The sequence below is a fragment of the Lissotriton helveticus genome, chromosome 1_2, assembly GCF_964261635.1.
Source record: "Lissotriton helveticus chromosome 1_2, aLisHel1.1, whole genome shotgun sequence".
Lineage (NCBI taxonomy): Eukaryota > Metazoa > Chordata > Amphibia > Caudata > Salamandridae > Lissotriton > Lissotriton helveticus.
This window is the reverse complement of record NC_136058.1, coordinates 426866123-426886124: the sequence shown is the minus strand read 5'-3', so window position 1 is coordinate 426886124 and position 20002 is coordinate 426866123. Positions and strand designations below refer to the sequence as shown.

Genomic DNA, 20002 nt, shown 5'->3' with positions numbered 1-20002 from the left:
TTGTTCTACTTGGTAAGCCGAGACCATACTTGTTGAATATTCACCCAATATGAGTGGTGATATCCGAATTGCTGGTCTGCCTGAAGTTATGATGCTGCCGACAGTAGCGTGTCTGCTAAAAGCAATGCCGTGACTGGTGGAACTATAAAGCCAAATAAGAGAAAGTTATCTTCCGACACCATAGTCTTCGTGACTGAGACCAGTAACACTAAAGACTCTGAGGCTCACAGCAGTAATTTCTCCTTTCAGAGCGTTATTGCTGCAGATGGAGTGAAGCTTAGAAGTAAGCACATTACTAAGGTACCAACAAAGTTTAATATTGTTCATTTGTATTAACTGTTTCTTTTTTGCAGCATTTGGAAATGCATTTTATAGTTTTGTTGCTTTTTGTTTAGTTTTTTCTTGTAGGCTGTTACCTTTGGTTTAAATGGAATGATGTTGTAGTGTGTGACCTTAATGCTGCAGTTTGCATTTCATTACCATCATTTGCTTATCCTGGAGAATCTCCAGGGTGTAGGAGGTTTGTTGTTCCAGAGTTCTTTCTTCAGCTTCTGGGCAGTTGTCGCTCTGTGGCGATCTGTGGTCCTGTTTCTCTGCTCTTCTTGTAGCAGCTCCTATCAGAGCTTCATTCTCCCGCCAACGATAATAAGATGCCAGGCATCACCCAGCACACAACACAGCCTATGTTGGGCTAAGTCCATCTGCTCGGTAAAGTTAGAGCGAGGATAAAGTTCTCCGGACCCATCAGGCTGTGAATGTAACCTAAGGGCTTAAGATGAAATGAAGAGCTTACCTCCTTCCTGAGTGGCTCCAGACTGCTGTGTGCAGACCCGGTAGATGGCAGAACCCTGGAGTATGTATGTATAAATCAGATTATGTTGGAAGTAACCTGCAATATAGTGGCAGGCAGTACCCTGCCAAAGAGTAGGAATTCTCATGGAATTTTATTTCCTGACACATTTATGGAGATAGTCTTTTAACAGGCAGAAGAACAACACTGACCACACATTTTCCTGGCACTGTCTTTAAAATGACGTAACCATTAGGAATGGCATTTCTTTCTGCTGGAATAATAACACAAGTTATCTTGTACTCTGCTATGATGTTGCACCACAGATCTTTGGCTGCAATGCCTTACATGTTTCATTCAAACGTGCTTTCTACAGGGCACATGCATGATTTGCTGCTGTAGAGGTATAATGCTCCTGTGTACTGTGGCAGACTCAGAAATATTGAAAAACTAATGATTTCTCTTTCAGCACTTCATGTAAAGCCTTTCATTTTTTGACTCGTACATTTGGCAGAAACATAACTTAGTACCATTAAAACAGTTGTGATGGGGAACATTCATGTGGGGTTAGGACTGGCTCGACCAGAGTGCTTGCTGACTTGGAGGAGTATGGAGTTGGTCCGGTCCGGTGTCGAACCAAGCCAGCGATGCTTTGCTGCAGGCTCGTTTGCCCTGATAGCTGGTCAACAGTTTGAGGAGGAGGAGTTGAAGAGCTGGCTAAGTGTGCCATGAGGCTGACATTTCAGTACATCCCTGAGAAGTGAGCTTTGAGTCGATGTAGTGCAATTCACCCTCTCCAAAGCCTCAAGAATTCCTGGGTGTGAAGGGCGACTGATTCTGATTGGGTGCTTGATAGTTTTCCAGAAACTCATGTTCTTGGTTGTTCATGTTTGTCAGTAGTTAATTAAACACGTCCAGGGGTTTTATCTCTTCAGTTGGCACAAGCTGCAATAAAAGTTTCTTTGTCGCTGCAAAAAAATATGAATGGCCGACAGCCTCTATAGATCAAATAATGGAAGGGCTGGAGAACTGTCATTCATCTCACTGCTAAGCAGAGCAGTGTCATGCTTCACCCTCACTCAGGCCTCTGATTTTCACCAACATCGCTTAGAACACTGGGACTTTAGAGCCTATCCTTTTAATGAGAAAAACAAAACTACAAGTCCCATAAGCAATATTGGCGGAAGGTGTCATGCATGACCTGGGGCAACATCTGATTCAGCACATCCAGTTCCATTTTTTAAGTATTTGAGACAATATTGATTTATAACCTTTGTTTTTTATGGTCATGAGTCACCTGAATACTAAAAACGTGTCTTTTATTTTCAGTATCAATTAAGTAATGGTCACCAGCTTGGAAGCTCTGTTAAATCTTCAGTATTTGTCATTGATCTCCATGTGTGGCTGGTTTGGTTCTGCCCCTGCATCGTTCCCGATAACTCGCACAGGTAAGGAGCTTGTAGCAGCAACATGATAACCCCATTGTCGTCAGTAAGAAGTGGGCTCTGAGGCAGGTATCCGATAATTTTTGTGAAACAAGCAAGCGCCAATATCTGCTATGTACATTTGTTGAAATAAAACACAATCAAATCACAGTATACTGTTCCGGAGGTTCAGTCCCAGAGTCATTATCTGTAACTGAACGCAGACACCCTAGGAAGCATGTGCTTTTAAGACAAGTTGCGTTCACTCACCTGCAGGTGACATGCTTCATCATTGGGCTATACTCCTCACCAGGCCGGCGCTACAATGCCTTGCGGGCACCACAAGAGGGCATCTTGTCGGACATCTTTTATAAAGTATGCCGGATGAGCATAGTAGGACAGAGGATGTTGTGTCATAAGATGTGAGATTGGTGAAAGTCTGAATATAAGATCAGCTATCGACCAGTTGCCGCAATATAGTTAATGTGATCATACTAGTCCATGTTAAGATTAAAAATAGTGGCAGAGAAATTGAGGAACTAATGGCCCCTATCACTGTGTGAATGTGTCGATCACCTATGGACCTGCTGGTAAGCTGGAGTCTATACTTCAGGTCAACTTTTTTCATGCCTTGTGGAGCAATCTGTTGGCATTTCGTCAGGACCAAATATGGGAAAATGGGTAAATGTGACCTAATCTTCTCCACCGCGTGAGGAGCTCTGTAACTCAAAGCCCTGCACTGTGCATAGGTGATTAGGTGCCTATTAACATCTTACTACCACAGGTGAGCACTGTTTAACAGAGTGCACTAGATAAGTAACCCTCCTAAAATTCAGGACAAACTGACTTATCCAATAGCGAGGACAGCGTATCAGAAGGCAACTGGTTTGAAAAGCACATGCTTCCTAGGGCGTTCAGTTAGAGATTATTTCTGTGGGACTGAACCTCTAGTACAGCATACTGTGAGTTGAATTATAAGAAGAATGTGTATACTGGACTGTCATTTTCCTCGTCATCTTTTATGATATGTAAAATAAAACACAACACACCTGGAGGCCAACAAATCTATCGTACATTTAATGCAAAAATAGCAAAAGGCCAAGCAAACAATTGTCTTTGCAATGGACGAGAGCATCCACCCTAAAGCAAGTTGGAGTATATAATGCTAATGCTACACAAAGTATTTTTATACACTTTTCTCCTAATACAAGTCAATGAAACATGAACACGTGATAGAAACAGTTACTGAAATGAAACTAATGAGTAGGAGGCAGGATCTTCTCTCGAGAGGAATGTGAGGAGTCCGTAAGGTGCAGATAAAAGATACACAGACAAGCTGCAGAATTCACTGTTTCTGAAAATAACACTTCTGTTTGTCAATATTCAATTTACTACAAGATACAGGAAAGTGTGCAGTTGGACATCACTAAATAAAATGGTTCTGGGCCCTAATAGAATCATATAACTTTGCAGGCATATTAAGGCAAACAGACACATCAAATTAATATAAGAATATCGTAATTTGGTAATGTAATATATCAATGCAGGTTGTGGCATTGATGTGTATGATGTGTAAACAATTATCGGTATTGAAGAAACCAGTATATCCAGTTATGTTTTCTCAATTCCTTTTTCCCAGTGGCCACCACTGCTGCTATCCAGCTGTGTTCAGCAGTGCCTCCTGTGACCTGGAATCCTGTATTTAATCAATAGCAAATGTTGTCAATGCTTCTAGTCAACCCCGGTCACTGGTGCCACTCGCACCCCACCATCCTTGGGACTGTTATTCTTTTAGCTAGCTCCAGTCAGTAGTGGCCCCTTGGACCTGTATGTAAGCCTACTAGCCAGCTCCTGTTAGTACTGGCCCCTGGGACCTGTTATCATTCTAGCCAACTTGAGTCTTTAGTAGCACCTTGGGACTAGTGATCATACTAACCAGCTTCAGTCAGTATTGGCTCCCTGAGACCTATTATCCTGCTAAGTTACTCCAGTCAGTAGTGACCCCTGTACCTTAAATCCTGCAAATATTCAAAACCAGAGGTCAACTCTACTGCCAACCAGTTTCAGTCAATATTGACATGTTTGTTACACTGCTTGTAATAAATAACAGAGGCCAGCGTTGTTGCTAGCCAGCTCCAGTCACCAGTGCCCGTCACATATTATCCTCAATAGGATCAATGCCCAAGGCCTGTGCAGCTGCTAACCTGCCCTAGTCAGTACTGACCTCCCAGACCTGTTATTCTGCATATAATCAGCAAGGCTTCGGCCCTAATAGCACTCACCCCACATCCTTATGGTATATTAGCAATGTAATTTATTTACATCATACGGTAGGTACCGCACTATATCACACGATCCCAAAAACAAAGAAAATCAAAATTTGCCAAACCATTCAGCACTCCACCTTGTCAAAAATGACCAAATCACACCAAGCACTATAGCCTGCACATCACATGGCACACTCAGCCACAACATGACAAGATACCACGGCAGGGATTTGGGGCCATTAATCCTCAGGCATGTATGCTGTAAATGCACATGCTTTGCATACTCCTGCCATCTTGTGTTGGGTCCGGATGTTTGCAAGTTGTTTCATTATTACCCCTAGATTTATATTCCATCGCAAAAATTACCTGCACCACTCCTTCTTTTTGATCGGGGTTATTTAATTTAATTTGTTGCAGGCTATTTTCACCTTGAGCATGCTCAATTAACCTTCCATTATGATTACTAACAGTTTGAGACAATGATTGTCGATGTTTATGTAACTGCTTCGTTTCGGTTTCCAGATCTTGTGGTAATTTAATATCCTTCCAGGTTTTTAACAAATCTCTATTCGTTTCATCCCCTCTGATACTCTCACTCTTTGCTCTATTTGTTTCCAATTGTGATGGCTTATTTCCACTTGCAGCATTTCTAAGGACTGAATTTTCCCATTCTCTATCATTTTTATATTAGCAGCTTGATTGTTTAGGCAATTATTTTTCATAACTGCTTGTACCTCCGATAGATCCTTATTAAATAGAGGGTAAAAGGGTTTTGTTGGAGATATTTCTTTACCCTCACCTTCACAACATGATATTTGGTCATGATTGTTTCCAGTGTTCAATCTCACTATACCTGATGCATTTGTATTTTTTATACTATTAGAAGCTTTATTTCTTGCTTTCCGTTGTTTTTTCCTCTATCTTTTTGATAGATGATCCCTCATATCCATTGTTGATGAAAATCAACATTGGATATGGCAAAATTACTTATGGAATTGACCATAAGTAATTTTGCCATTGTATTTCAACATCTCTATCGTAAGACCATAGCATATTCATGTTATAATCACCGGTAATAATAATCTCAGGTTGAATGTCATTGTCCAGTTGCTGCAATATCATAATTATCAAATTGGTCGCCATTGTTCTTCGTAATTATATACGTTGATTACTACAAGAGATTTAATTATATTTTGTTCTTTGTATCATAATTTGACAATTAGATAATCCTTTTGACTTGGGACGTCCATTTCACTTTCCATTTTTAGCTCAGTTGATATAAAAATAGCCAAACCCCCACAAGGTCTGCCATAGTTACTTGTTCTCTTAGCTAATGAGTAATAACACTATACCCTTCCAGTCTAAAAGGAACTAAAGCCCAAGTCTCTTGTAAACAAATGATTTGAAAACAGCACAAAGTAGCTAGTTGGTTATTCTGAATCTTTGCTTGAACCCCATTTATATTCCACGAACATAATCTGAGCCTTTCATTCATAATTGTTGGCCCCCTTAAAGGAACTTCAGATTGTAGATGTCAATCCTGCCTGACATTATGGAGAGCTGCTGTTAGCCAACCTAATTTGACAGTGTCAAATAATAGGTCTCCTATTTTTTCCTCTAATGATTTTAAAAGATGCCCGTTGGTCATACCTATGTTTTTTTTAATATTGAGTATTTCTTATTATTCTCGGTTCTCATTTGGTTATGATTTTTTAATTTTGTTGAACCAAAAGGACGTTGCAGGGGAGTTGTTATTTTTATTCCCAAGTCCTGAAAGCGATTATGTTCTTGCATAATAAGGCTGTGCGGCAGTAGAAGATGTCCAAATTACTAATATCGATTCGCGATTATTCTTGATTGTGAGGAATTCAATTGATTCTATGTCGGTACATTTAATTTCCTTTAATGAGGGTACTGCATTACACAATTTTAATATGTTCCCACGAGTCAAGATATCATTATTACCCCTAGATTTATATTCCATCGCAAAAATTACCTGCACCACTCCTTTTTGATCTGGGTTATTTAATTTAATTTGTTCCAGGCTATTTTCACCTTGAGCATGCTCAATTAAACTTCCATTATGATTACTAACAGTTTGAGACCATGATTGTCGATGTTTATGTAACTGCTTTGTTTCGGTTCCCAGATCTTGTGGTAATTTAATATCCTTCCAGGTTTTTAACAAATCTCTATTCGTTTCATCCCCTCTGATACTCTCACTCTTTGCTCTATTTGTTTCCAGTTGTGATGGCTTATTCTCCACCTGTTTATTACATTCCTCCACTTGCAGCTTTTCTAAGGACTGAATGTTCCCATTCTCTCTCATTTTTATACTATCAGCTGCTTGTTTAAGCATTTATTTTTCATAACTGCTTGTACCTCCGATAGATCCTTATTAAATAGAGGGTAGAAGGGTTTTGTTGGAGACATTTGTTTACCCTTACTTACCTTCACAATATGATGTTTAGTCATGGTTGTTTCCAGTGTTCAATCTCACTATATCTGATGCATTAGTTTTTTAAAATACTTTTAGAAGCTTTATTTCTTGCTTTCTGTTGTTTTTCCTCTGTCTTTTTGATCAATGAACTTCCGGAGCTGCGTCTGTCATTGTTGATTGTGTCGAGCATAGGTTTATCACTTCTTGATCTTTTGTTTTATCATCTATTTTTTCTTTAACAACAACTTGTTTTTACATTTTATTGTATCTTTAGAGGGGCAGTCGGTCTTGATGGGTTGAATTCCCGCATCAGGAAAATTCCCTTTTACATCGTCAATTATTGTTTTTAAAATATCCGGAATGGTATCCAGTTTAATTAGTGGGGCACAACTACACTCTGCATACGTAGATATTGGCTGAGATTGTGCCCTTACTATTAGATTATTTTGTGTTGTTATCTTCTGCTCAGTTCCGGCAACAGAGGATGCCGTAGCGCTCAAGAGATCTATTTGGACCTCCTTTTTGTTGGACTGATATGTTAAAGCTTCCAGAGTTAATTGCGAGGTTTTGAAGAATAAATCCCAAATTGCTCCCGCGTTCCCACTTCCTGGTACCTAAGTACCTAGGCTATGGTGTTGCCCATTTATGAATGATAGGTCCTTATACTCCTCTTTTTGTGGTCCTTGAAAATCATGTCCCTTGTCACAAGAATTAATGAATTGTGGACTACTATTCAAACCGTCTTTTTGATACGGAGTACTCCAACGCTGCAGAGTTTCTGGGTTGCTGGTGTATTCATCCTTATTAATTTGAGATCCGTTATTTTGATTACATTTCGGCTGGTGCTGTTTTTGAACTGAATTTATTTTAGACAGAGTAAGATCCGATTTCAGTGGGGTATTGGCTTCCCTTATGATTGTCACCCCACCATTTAGTTCATTTGCAGCTTCTTGGTCTGATTGATTTATTTGGCCCAAATTAGATGGTTCCCCTATACCGTTAGCTTTTCTGATTTTTACGTGCACTTCTATTGGCATTGGCTGCCTAAGTTGGTAGTAATTGCTGAGTATCTCCCAATGTTAGATTTGTGCATTTTGGGTCCTTTTGTTGTGAACGACCAGTAAGTGGAATAGTTAACATCTCTATGTCCGTTATTTGACCCCAATGGTTGACTTGGTCCTTAGTTCAATTTGACATTCGTTCGACTTCAGCTTTAGACTCAGGGTGGCCTGGTTCACTTAATCCTTGCTTAGGGGATATAATATTTGTTCTACTCAGTGGTTTAATTGGAGTTTGAAGATCACATGAGTTAGTTAGCAATGTTAGCATAGCATCAGTTGGATCTTTCATAAAATCAAACTTTGACAGCGACTTTCCCAGTTTCTCAAATGTATGGACCTTAGATGATTTAAAGGACTATATGTCACCTGCCTGTTTTATTTTAAACGTAACAAATATTGGTGTTTGTTGTATTTTTCTTTTCCTTTTGATAGGAGGGAAAGGTGGCTGCTCCTTTCCTGAGCTCATAATACACCCTCTAAGGTGAAGAAGTCTTGCTCCTTTCAGAGAATCAAATGGGCCAGTGACAAGACCATAGGACAAAAACACCACCAAACACCTCCAGGGGAAAACACCCAAAAAGCACACCTCCGTACAGAATCTGCCGGTACTGCTGGTTACTTAATTAATTAACCGACTGATTAACATCCGGGCACCGGGTAGGGCTGTAGTCTAGGCATGCGGAGTAATTCAGGGGCCGAGGGGTGCTTCAAGAGGGTCTAAGTCTATTGTTACTTTCCTCTTTCCATAATTTCTCAGATTTTGTATTACAGACTTATTACAGACTCCAATGGCTCAGCGACTTAGGGACCGATCAATCTTAGCTACTCGCCACACGCCACACACCTCTTGCCACTTGTCACTCACCACTCACTGTTCATTGCTTGTTCGTTGCTATTCATCGCTGACAAGAGTACAAGGTAGAATGCTGGCTATCGTTCAGAAGCAAGAGCGGAATCCAGAGCTAGTCCCACTACAGACGGCAGATGTGGGCACTTCCCTCCACTCCTCGGCTCAGCTCTGTCTGCTCTGCTCAATTCTTAGTAAATACGTAAAATCAGGCGGCAGGCCAAGGCTCCTCTGTGCTCCTCTGTTTTCCTCTGTGCCCTGCTACAGCCGCCGCACCAGCAGCACCGCAGGCAAAGGCTCCTTTGACCTCTGCAGCGGCCGCGGTGTCGGCAGCGGCCGTTCCTGCCCCCACAGCAGATCCGTAGAACTTAAAGCGCCCGTATAACAGGACGCAGATGAAGCGGAAGAAACCTTCGGGAGCGGGAACGGGTCATAAAACAAACGCGGGCAGTCGTCCCAGGCTCCGCTCCGCTTGCTCGTCAACTCCTCCTCAGCTCGGCCCCTCAGCTCTACTCTGTACGCTTTGCACTCAATGGCGAATCACAGGCCGATAACGACTGTGAACACCAACAGAGGGAAGAATTGTGTGTTTACCCCAGTTAGTAAAAAAACACAGCATAAGTCTTGGCTGCTTCTGCTGCACCCAGAGTCTTATGTGTCTTTACAGTCTAATTTTTCTGTCTGGAAAAAGATTGTGTCCTGGTTTTCTGCACCCGGTAAATCCAGGTGCAGAAAAACCTAACAACTGATAATCAAGTGGAATAAAATGAGCACATGAAAGTACGCCTTCATTTCATTGCCCTTGATTCATACTCTGGACCATAGTTGAGGGATAGGTCTAGGCATAGTCCTCGCAGCACACAATAGATTTGCTTGAGGCAGAGGCCAAAACTCAAAAGTCAGGATACCAGATACAAGTAGGTGGTAACTCAGGGCAGGGGAAACGCCTGTTGTCCGTGGAGGAGTCATTCCCTTCCCAGAAATCTGCATTACAAATTAATTAATAGTATATATTTTTTTAATATCTGTTTGGTGCCAGTCCATATGACTTTCATATCTGCCTTTGGGATTCTATGTTGCAAGTCCATAGGGTACATGTATCCTTTGTGAGCTTAATAAAATGTTGAAAATTCTACAAATCCTCACTCCTACATCCAAGTACTCTCTTGCTACCATTCTACACTCTGCTCTGTCTGAAAAACAGCTCAGCAAATTCTGCATTGATTTGGCTTGTAAATTATATTTTTGGAAATGCACATGTATTAACTATTTAATTTTAATACTATAGGTGATTGAAATTACGGACGAAGAAAGCAAGATTTGAATGTCAGTGCCAGAAGAAGGATTATTTTGAAAAACTGAAGGACATCCAGCATTCTACGTTTAAACAATTTCCAAAAATCTAAGTGTGGCGAGGAAAGTACTATACCTGTAAGTGAAGTCTCTAATTTTGCATTTCATTAACCCAGAGCAAAGCCATATCTGTGCACACAGCATCAGAAATAATGTAGAAAGACTGCTTCAGCATCCTCATCTGAAATATCATCAGAAAGACAAATTGCCTCAGCATGACAGAATAACGTTCATCCAAAGCATCATGTAATTCTAGAGAGGAAGCACACACTGCATAAAAAGTTACAACTAAAGGTTTCTTCTGCATACCATCAAAGAAAAGACACTGAAAGAAGACTCCGAAGCTGACACGTTAACAACTAAGAGATTGGAAAATCGCCTTTGTTCAACAACCGTTTTAACCAGTTATGCAAGTTTGAGACTATCTGCCTCGGGATATAACACCTTGACCCACTCTGCTCACTCTTGCGAAAACCTTAAAAATTCACCACTTTATTGTGTTAATGACCATCTCAGATTGTTTCCTTTTTATTGTGTACTCTTCTGTAATTCTATGTAAATCGCCTCAACATTATCTGTTGTGCAGTAGTGATATGTAAAACTGTTAAATATAAAAATGGATTAAAGGAGCACAGTTGCGCTATAGCTAATGTAAATAAATCCTCATCTTCAGAACTACAAACCTTAACCTTACACCAAACATAGAAAGGGTAGAAGGAACTGATGTTCTGCGACTAATGATCCACAATAGTACTCTGCACGTTCAAACGCCCTCAGTTACTGCCATTACATCAGTGCAAAAAGGTACTTATCAGTTTAATCATTAAATATCAGACTAACACCTTATTATTGCATTGCTAAGAACCTATACAAATCGATTTGAGAAAAACTTCAGTCACAAATTAAGTTGCTGCCGGAGAGGCTATAACCTAAAGACTATTATCTGCTAGGAAAATTTCAACAGGTGTTACAGGACTGCTTCCCGACATTTTTTGCTCAATTCAAGTGTTGAGAAATTTACACACAATTTCTTTTAGAGATGAGTGCTGAACATTATCTAAACAAGCCCGACTCTAAAATCGAGGCAAAATAACCGAAGTTGGGGAAAAAAGTTACCTGTGTCAAAAAGATACAGCCATAAATCTTATCTCACAGAATTTGACAGAATGCACACAGGGGTAAACCACTTTCAGTGCAAAGTATGCCAAAAAAAGTTTCAGGCGTAAATCTTATCTCACTGAGCATATGAGAATCCACACTGGGGGAAAACACTCTCCGTGCAAAGTATGCCAAAAAAGTTTCAGACGTAAATCTTATCCCACTGAGCATATGAGAATCCACACTGGGGAAAAACCTTTTCAGTGCTCTGAATGTCAGAAAAGGTTTAGTTTCAAACTGAGTCTATATCGACATGCATTAACCCACTCTGTGGAAAAACCTTACCAGTGCGCTGAATGCCAAAAAAGATTCAACCAAAAATCTCATCTCACTGAACATATGAGAATCCACTCTAGGGAAAAACCTTACCAGTGCTCTGAATGCCCAAAAGATTTCAAACTTAAATCACTACTAATGGCACATGTGAGATTCCACACTGGGGAAAAACCTTATCAGTGCTCTGAATGCCAGAGATGTTTCATTGACAAATGGAGACTCACTAAACATACAAGGACCCACTCTTGGGTAAAACGTTATCGGTGCACTGAATGTGACAAATGTTTCAGTGAAAAAAGCAGTCTCACTCAGCATATAAGAACCCACACTGGGGAAAAACCTTATCAGTGCTCTGAATGTTACAAATGTTTCAGCCAAAAAAGCAGTCTCACTGAGCATATAAGAATCCACACTGGGGAAAAACCTTATCAGTGCTCCGAATGCCAAAAATATTTCAGCCGTAAATCTTATTACACTGATCATATGAGAATCCACTCTGGGGGAAAACCTTACCAGTGCTCTGAATGCCAGAAAAGTTTTTGTAAGAAACAGAGTCTATCTCGACATGCAATAACCCACTCTGTGGACAAACCTTATCAGTGCCCGGATTGTCAGAAATGTTTCAAAGACAAAAGCAGTCTCACTCAGCATACAAGCTACCACTCTAAGACTAAGGAAAAACTTTATCAGTGCTCTGAATGCCAGAAATGCTTCGGTAATCAAAGCACTCTGACTCAGCATACAAGAACCCACACTGGGGAAAAACCTCATCAGTGCACAGAATGCCAGAAATGTTTCATTGACAAAAACAGTCTCACTCGGCATACAATAACCCACACTGGAGAGAAACCATATCAGTGCACGGAATGCCAGAAATGTTTCAATGAAAAACGCGATCTCACAGTGCATATAAGAACACACACTGGGGAAAAACCTTATCAGTGCTCTGAATGCCAGAAAAGGTTTTGTTACAGACAAAGTCTTTCTCAGCATGCAATGACCCATTCTGTGGAGCAACCTTATCAGTGCTCTGAATGCCAGAAATGTTTCGGTAATCAAAGCACTCTGACTCAGCATATAAGAACCCACACTGGGGAAAAACCTTATCAGTGCTCTGAATGCCAGAAATGTTTCAGTTTAAAAAGTAGTCTCACAAAGCACATAAGCACCCATACTGGGGAAAAACCTTATCAGTGCTCTGAATGCCCAAAACATTTCAACCGTAAATCACTTCTAACTGTACATGTGAGATTCCACACTGGGGAAAAACCTTATCAGTGCTCTGAATGCCAGAGAAGGTTCAGTGACAAAATGAGACTCACTAAACATACAAGGACCCACACTTGGGTAAAACGTTATCGGTGCACTGAATGTGACAAATGTTTCAGTGAAAAAAGCTGTCTGACTCAGCACATAAGAACTCACACTGGGGAAAAACCTTATCAGTGCTCTGAATGCCAGAAATGTTTCAGGGGAAAAAGTAGTCTCACACGGCACATAAGAACCCACACTGGGGAAAAACCTTATCAGTGCTCTGAATGCCCAAAAGATTTCAAACTAAAATCACTTCTAACTGCACATGTGAGATTTCACACTGGGGAGAACCCTTATCAGTGCTCTGAATGCCACAAATGTTTCATCCATAAAAGCCATCTCACTCAGCATATAAGAATCCACACTGGGGAAAAATCTAATCAGTGCTCTGAATGCCTGAAATGTTTCAGTGAAAAAAGTAGTCTCACACGGCACATAAGAACCCACACTGGGGAAAAACCTTATCAGTGCTCTGAATGCCCAAAAGATTTCAAACTAAAATCACTTCTAACTGCACATGTGAGATTTCACACTGGGGAAAAACCTTATCAGTGCTCCGAATGCCAAAAATGTTTCAGCCAAAAATCTCATCTCACTGAACATGTGAGAATCCACACTGGTGAATAAAATTATCAGTGCTCTAAATGTCAGAAAAGATTCAGAGGTAGAGATGGTTACAAGTGCCATAAGAAAACACACTGTAGGAAGGTGGATATCTGACTATGGTTACCCCCAACTTTTTGCCTAGTGTTTAGCTGGTTTTCAACTTAGTTGGCCTGGGATCCTGCTATTCAGGGCCCCAGGCTATCGGCTCTCTCCTTAAAATGGACTCCATGTACCTTAGGTACATACACAATTGGATATTGGTTCACCTTATGAGTCCCTGTATAGTGTACCCTAGGTACTCAGGGCATAGGTGCAACCAAGGCCTACCAGGGGCTGCAGCATGTTTTATGCCACCCCTGGCTGGCCACCCAAATAGACACAACTGGCTGATCACTCAGCTGGGGCAAGGTCGTGTAATTACCCCTTGCTTAGGTGTAGTATTCCTATACCTACATACATATAGATACATAGTAATAACTATAAGTCACTCCTATGGCAGGCCTTAACAATCCTGAAGGCAGAGTGCTTGGTTATATGTGAGATGGTGCTCTAGCATGAGCTGAGCCTGTCTGCAGCGTTCAGAACTACTTCCTTATAGCTGTTCTATGATATTGCCATACTATATACTCTTAAGTGCATTATAATCCTCGCGGTTAATGCTAACTTTGGTCTGGCTTTATCGAAACATGTCGTGTAAGGTGTCATACGCTTTGGAATACTACCCCCTCGCCAATTCTGGAGACGGGGGTAGCATTCCACTCTTCTAGACGGAGAAGACATGTTAGTTCTGACGATCACGGTTAAAGTTAACCAGAGCCCCAGCGTTACAAAAAGAACGCTGCTGCCCCAGACACAAGTCTGGCCTCCTGCTGCTGGGAGTCCTTCCAGCTAGGGAGGCCTGGACAATAGGTTTACTGCCTGGAGAGGTGCGAGCGCCGCCCCATACAGGAGTTTGTGTATTAGGACAGGGAGGGTTGAAAAGAAACACACTGTCTGGAGCACTCTAGGTGCTCCATGCATACCCCAGTTCAAACCGGTTGCTGGGGCAACCCTGCCCCAGCTCTGGCGCGAAACTGGAGAAAGGAAAGGGTGGTTAACCACCCCCCTTCCTGGTCCCACCAATAGGAGGGACCTAGTAGGTAAACCAGCCCACTTTAGTTGTATAAAGATAGGAGCTGACCCAGGAGACTTTGGATTAATCCTGGAATCGAACTGAAGACGAAACTCTGGACCCTTCGACATTCACCTGAGCTGAAGACTGAAGAATCTCCCTTGTGGCCAAGGAGTGACCACCCTGGGCAACCAGGCACCATCCAGCAACTTGAAGGCTTGCTTTGCCCCCGTTCCCGCCGGAACCCGAGCGCAGTGCCTGACAAGATCCTGACTCCCTGAGCCCTCTGACTCCACTGCACGACTCCAGCACAGCTGAGCACTGTGGACGGCGTTAGACCTTGTGGACCGGACATCTTGAAAAGTCCTTCTTCTTGCTACCAGCGCAGCTCCTGAGGCATCCTCGAAGCTGTGCACTGGGGACTGAGACACCCCGAGACTGAGCACCACCTGCACCGAAGATCAGCCCTCCGCATTCCATGTGTTCTGCGTGGGGCCCTTCTGTTTGTGTTCTACTCGACGCGTTGTCCCGGTTGCTGGCCAGTTGGCTAGTAGCCCTGAGACGACTATCCTTTAAGAAATCCATCGCTGGTCTGGTTGCTCCAGACTGGCACTTGCTTCCCTGAAAAGGTGAAGTACCTCAGACCCTCCTGGTCTGCACCAGAAGCCTTTTGTGTATCCTGGGTGGGTTACCTTTGCTTAGGCTTGTTGGCTCCGATCTTGAAGTCGACCCCTCCTTCTGCGAGAACCTTCGTGGGACAGCTCCTCGCTAGCGTCTGGTCGTCCTCGACCCCTCCTGGTCCATGTGGCTGCAGAGACCAGCTTCAGAACAGCACCTGATTGCTCCTCGACGACGTCTGGTTTCTTCCTGGTTTCACCCGGTCACTGGCTAGTGACCTAGACTCGTCCCCTCTGCTTTTAGGTCCTTTTTCAACTTCGATCCACCCTTGGATCCACCCGGACATCTTCCTCCTGGTCGCCTGCAGCATCTTTCTTCACGGCTCCATTGGAATCAACGGCGAAACCCGACACACTTTGACACCTATGCACCCGCAACCCGTGGGTGAGGTAAAGCGAGTACTTCGGTGCTCCTGCAGGGATTGACTATCCTAGTGTCCAGATTTGCTTGTAGTTTCCTCCTATCTAAACCGGAAGTGTCCTAAAACTATATTTACTTACCTTTTAAGTTCCCATAGGCTTTCTATTGACTCCCGCGTGAGTGTTCCGACTCTGCACGCGCCGCCTGTGGGCCTCCTACTCCTAACCTAAGGGTCAGATAGTGTAGCCCCAGTGATGCCCTAGGCCTTCTCCTTTCACAAGTCGTGGTTCTTATACCACTTACTTAGTATATGGTTTTACGCGCCCCTAGGGCCTAACTGTAAATTGTGCTATTTAAAGTATTTCTAAGTGTAACTTGTTATGTGCTTTTGCTTCTGTCCTCATAAAGAGTTCAGAGGAGTGTGTTAGTGAATAAATACATATACATTTTATATATATCCTGTGTGGTGCCCCTTTCATTTGGTATTCAAGGGGTTACGTATGGTAAAACAGCTGGCTTTACACGCCCTCTAGAGTTATAGCCTAAGACTGCTCTGTCCATGCTACCCCTAGGATAGCTGGTCTATAAGGTGTCACGTGTTTGTAATTATACCTTCACACTGTGTTAAGTTAGCATGACCGTTTTACAAGTTTAAAAGCCATTTTCCTTTTCTGCTGCCTCTGCAAACGGCACATTATGTTATTACAGCTTTTCGCCCAGTTGCATATTTTGCTTGACGCGAGAATAACAAAGTTTGCTTGATAATCTATGTCTGTACAGTGAGTGCCGAGGCCTTCAAGGTTTTTCAACACAGTGCTTGTTGTTCGAGTTGATCAGCGCACGGTCTAGACATAACACATATGCAGCTGTGGCCAACTTTGGGTTTGAGCGGGTTTAATAATGCACTGCACAGAGAAGTAAAACACACTTGATGGAGATTCGTATGCTGAGTGTTGGTGCAGGAGATGATGTGATCCGTTTCTGCTAAGACCAAGAGGTATGGGTCTGCCCTTCTAAACCCAAAAGAGACCTTCTTTAGATATAATATAATATACTGACTAGGGAGGGTAAACTTACGTTTAATGTAACCTTTTACTATTAGCATTTCGACATGCTTTCTCCTTTTGTATTTTATGGAATAGTAACAATGCTGATAACCTTGTTCTTGATAATGTTTCCTTGTATTATCTAAGACACTGCGCTTGAGAACACGGAATTAGAAATAAACATTTCAAAATTGCACGTGTCTTCATTTACTCCTCGTTCTGGACTGATGTGTGTATGACGAAAGAGTGTTCATGTATTCCACTTTACCTGAGGTGTTCTGAGTTCATGTTCTGGGTTGTCTAATCATTGGGGATGAGAAAGAACCAATGAGACACTGGTTGCTAGTCTGGTAGGGGATTTTGGATACTGAGGTGAGTTTTTGGCACACCCTCATTCACTGATGTTCTGGGTCTCTATGCACAGTTCTGTATAGGTACAGAATCCCTGCTACAAAGGTTGAGTTTACAACCATCACCATAAGGGTTGTTTGGACTTGTGCAAGGTGCTCACTAGAAGAGTGAACATCATTTATGTGTATTCTGAATATCAGATAAGGTTTAGTCTTGAATACAATGTCACTTCACATGAGAGAATTCACACTGGACTAAAGCCTTATACAGGAGGGGAAAGCCAGAAACGTTTTACTCAGAAAGGAGACCTCACTAAACATGAGAAATGCATCCACACCAGGTGAAAAGTAAGGCGCATCTTGAGTTGCAGAAAAGCTTCTAACAACCTGACTTTACATGAGAGAGCACATATTGTGGTTGCAATAGAATTCATCAAGAAACTCTTGCAGGATAACTTAGGCTGCCCGCATGCAACCTCCAAAAAAATTTCAGGTCTTGAAAATGTTTTAATTGCAACAGAATCCACAGTTTGAGTATCTGAAAGTTACAAAACTCTCAAGGTCTTTACTTTACACAGAGAAGTGTTAGTGCTTGCAATAATCAACTAATTGCCCAAAAAATCACAATAATAATGTCTTAAATTTTACTCCACCCAAAAGGTTTCTACTCACCCTTGTTTCTTAACATATGACTGATATCTATTTTTTCATGATAAGATTAAGCCTATGTGGAGTTCTTCAGTGAGGAACTCCGCAAAGTGACATAAAAACTCTGGCGGTCTACGCGGAGTTCCGCAAGCAGCAGAGTGCGTAAGGGTCATGCCGTTTGTGGTGATTTCATCCCATGTCGGAGGATCATTTGGCCCTTCTCTTCCAGGAAGTTATGGATCTCTTTGCCAAGGAAGCTATCAAACGCGTCCCTGTGCCAGAAGTAGGTCGGCGTTGCTACTCCCACTACTTCTTGGTACCCAAGAAGGACAAAGGCCTGCATCCTATCTTATTCCTCAGGGACATCAACCGCTTCCTCCGAAAGGAGAAGTTCAAGATGTTAACCTTGGCTCATGTCTTGTCTGCCTTCGACCCTGGAGATTTGATGGTAGCGTTGGACTTGCAGGACACTTAATTTCACATCCCCGTCTTGCCTGCCCACCGGCATTACCTACGGTTCACGGTAGGCCACACGCATTTTCAGTTTACCACGCTCCCCTTTGGCCTTACCAGCCCCCCCTCCCCCCCTCCCCGGGTGTTCACGGAAGGGATGGCGGTGGTTGCAGCTCATCTGCACAGATCAGGGGTTCCAGTCTTCCCCTCTCTCGACGACTGGCTGTTGAAGGTGAGCTCGCCTAGGCTGTCGTCTCCCGCCTCCAGACTACGACAGACTTCCTGCATTTGCTGGGGTTCTCAGTTAACGTGCTGACGTCGCACCTGATTCCCTCCTGTAAGCTCCTTTTCAACAGAGCGGTTCTGGACACAGCACAGTTTTGGGTCTATCCTCCCTAGCAGCAAGTCCAGGATATTCGGGCTATGATACCGATGTTTCAGCCTCCATCCCGGTGTTCTGTGAGAATGACCCTGAGGCTGCTGGGCCTCATGGCCTCCTGCATCCTGCTGGTGCATCATGCCAGATGGCATATACGTGCTCTGCAGTGGGACCTGAAGTTCCAGTGGGCGCAGCACCAAGGGAATCTTTCTGATGACTTTCAGATTTCGGAGGGGACTGCAAGTTAGTTGCAGTGGTAGTTCACAAACCAGGATTGGGTCAACGGCAGATCCCTCTCCCTTCCCCAACCTGAGTACACAGTAGTAATGGATGCATCACTCCTGGGTTGGGGCAGCCATATGGTAAGACCTCTGGTCTCTGGTGGAGTCCAGGCACCACATCAACCTTCTGGAGCTCCGGGCGATTTGTCTTGCACTGAAGGCATTCCTTCTTTCTGTCAAAGGAAGAGTGGTGCTTGTGTTCACGGACAACACCACCGCCATGTGGGACTGCAACAAACAGGGCAGGGTGGGGTCGTGGACCCTATGTCAAGAGGCTCTTCGCCTTTAGACATGGCTGGAACATCAGGGCATATCTCTGGTGGTTCAACGCCTAACAGGTTCACTGAACGCCAGGACGGACACACTCAGCCGCCAGTGCATGATGGATCACAAATGGCATCTTCACTCGAAGGTGATGCTAGGTCTCTTTCAGTAGTGGGGAGAACGCTCAATGTCAGCAGTTCTGCGTGATCGAGTTTCCAAGACGGCTTTCGCTCGGCGACCCTTTTCGTTGCGAGTGGAGTTGCGGCCTCCTGTACCACTTCTGCCAAGATTGCTGAAGAAGATCAAACACGATCAGTCCTAAGTCTGGTACCCCGAGCCCTTGAGCATGGTCAACGATCCTATTGTTAACAGATTTTTGAAGTGCATTACTCTTCTCTTTCCTCCTTCTCCTTTCGTAATGCCCTAGTGGGAGTTGAATCTTGTCCTCACTTATCTTATGTTTGCTCCCTTTGAGCGCCTACATAATTGTCCTCTTCGCCTCCTTTGAAGACTGCTTTTTTGCTTGCCATCACCTCTGCTTGCAGGATGGGTGAGCTTCAGGCTTATCTTCCAGATCTCCCTTTCTTGCAGTCCATCCGGACAACGTAGTCCTCTTTTCTGCCCAAAGTGATTGCCTCTTTCCACATAGGTCTGACCATCACATTACCTACCTTCTTCCCACCTCTGCTGTGTTTTTCTCTGCCAGGCGCACAACATATAGACTGTTCACACACTTTCTGTAGTATGCTTCGTTCTGGGCAGATAAACTCTAATCCGCACTCTACTTCTATCCTCGTGTTAGTGCAGCCCGATGTAAACAGTAATTGTAATGTATTTAGATTTACATAACACTTACAACCCCATACGAACTTTGAAGAGCTTTTTCGACGAGTAGC

At 42.9% G+C, this 20002-nt stretch overlaps 1 protein-coding gene across 5 annotated transcripts in view; it reads left to right on the top strand.

Annotated features, from left to right (window-relative positions):
- The window catches only part of LOC144807526 (uncharacterized), a 350873-nt gene extending 331658 nt beyond the window's left edge, over positions 1-19215 (top strand). For 3 of the 5 annotated variants that reach the window (XM_078673186.1, XM_078673178.1, XM_078673194.1), the window contains one exon: positions 10118-19215. In XM_078673186.1, the coding sequence (XP_078529312.1) occupies positions 11428-13557 (2130 nt within the window). In that variant the 5' untranslated portion in view covers positions 10118-11427 and the 3' untranslated portion in view covers positions 13558-19215. Of the gene's footprint in view, positions 1-169; positions 301-2119; positions 2239-10117 lie in introns of those variants that run through there. The other 2 variants (XM_078673171.1, XM_078673163.1) reach the window with 2 other exon arrangements.
- Positions 19216-20002: the final 787 nt, after the last annotated feature.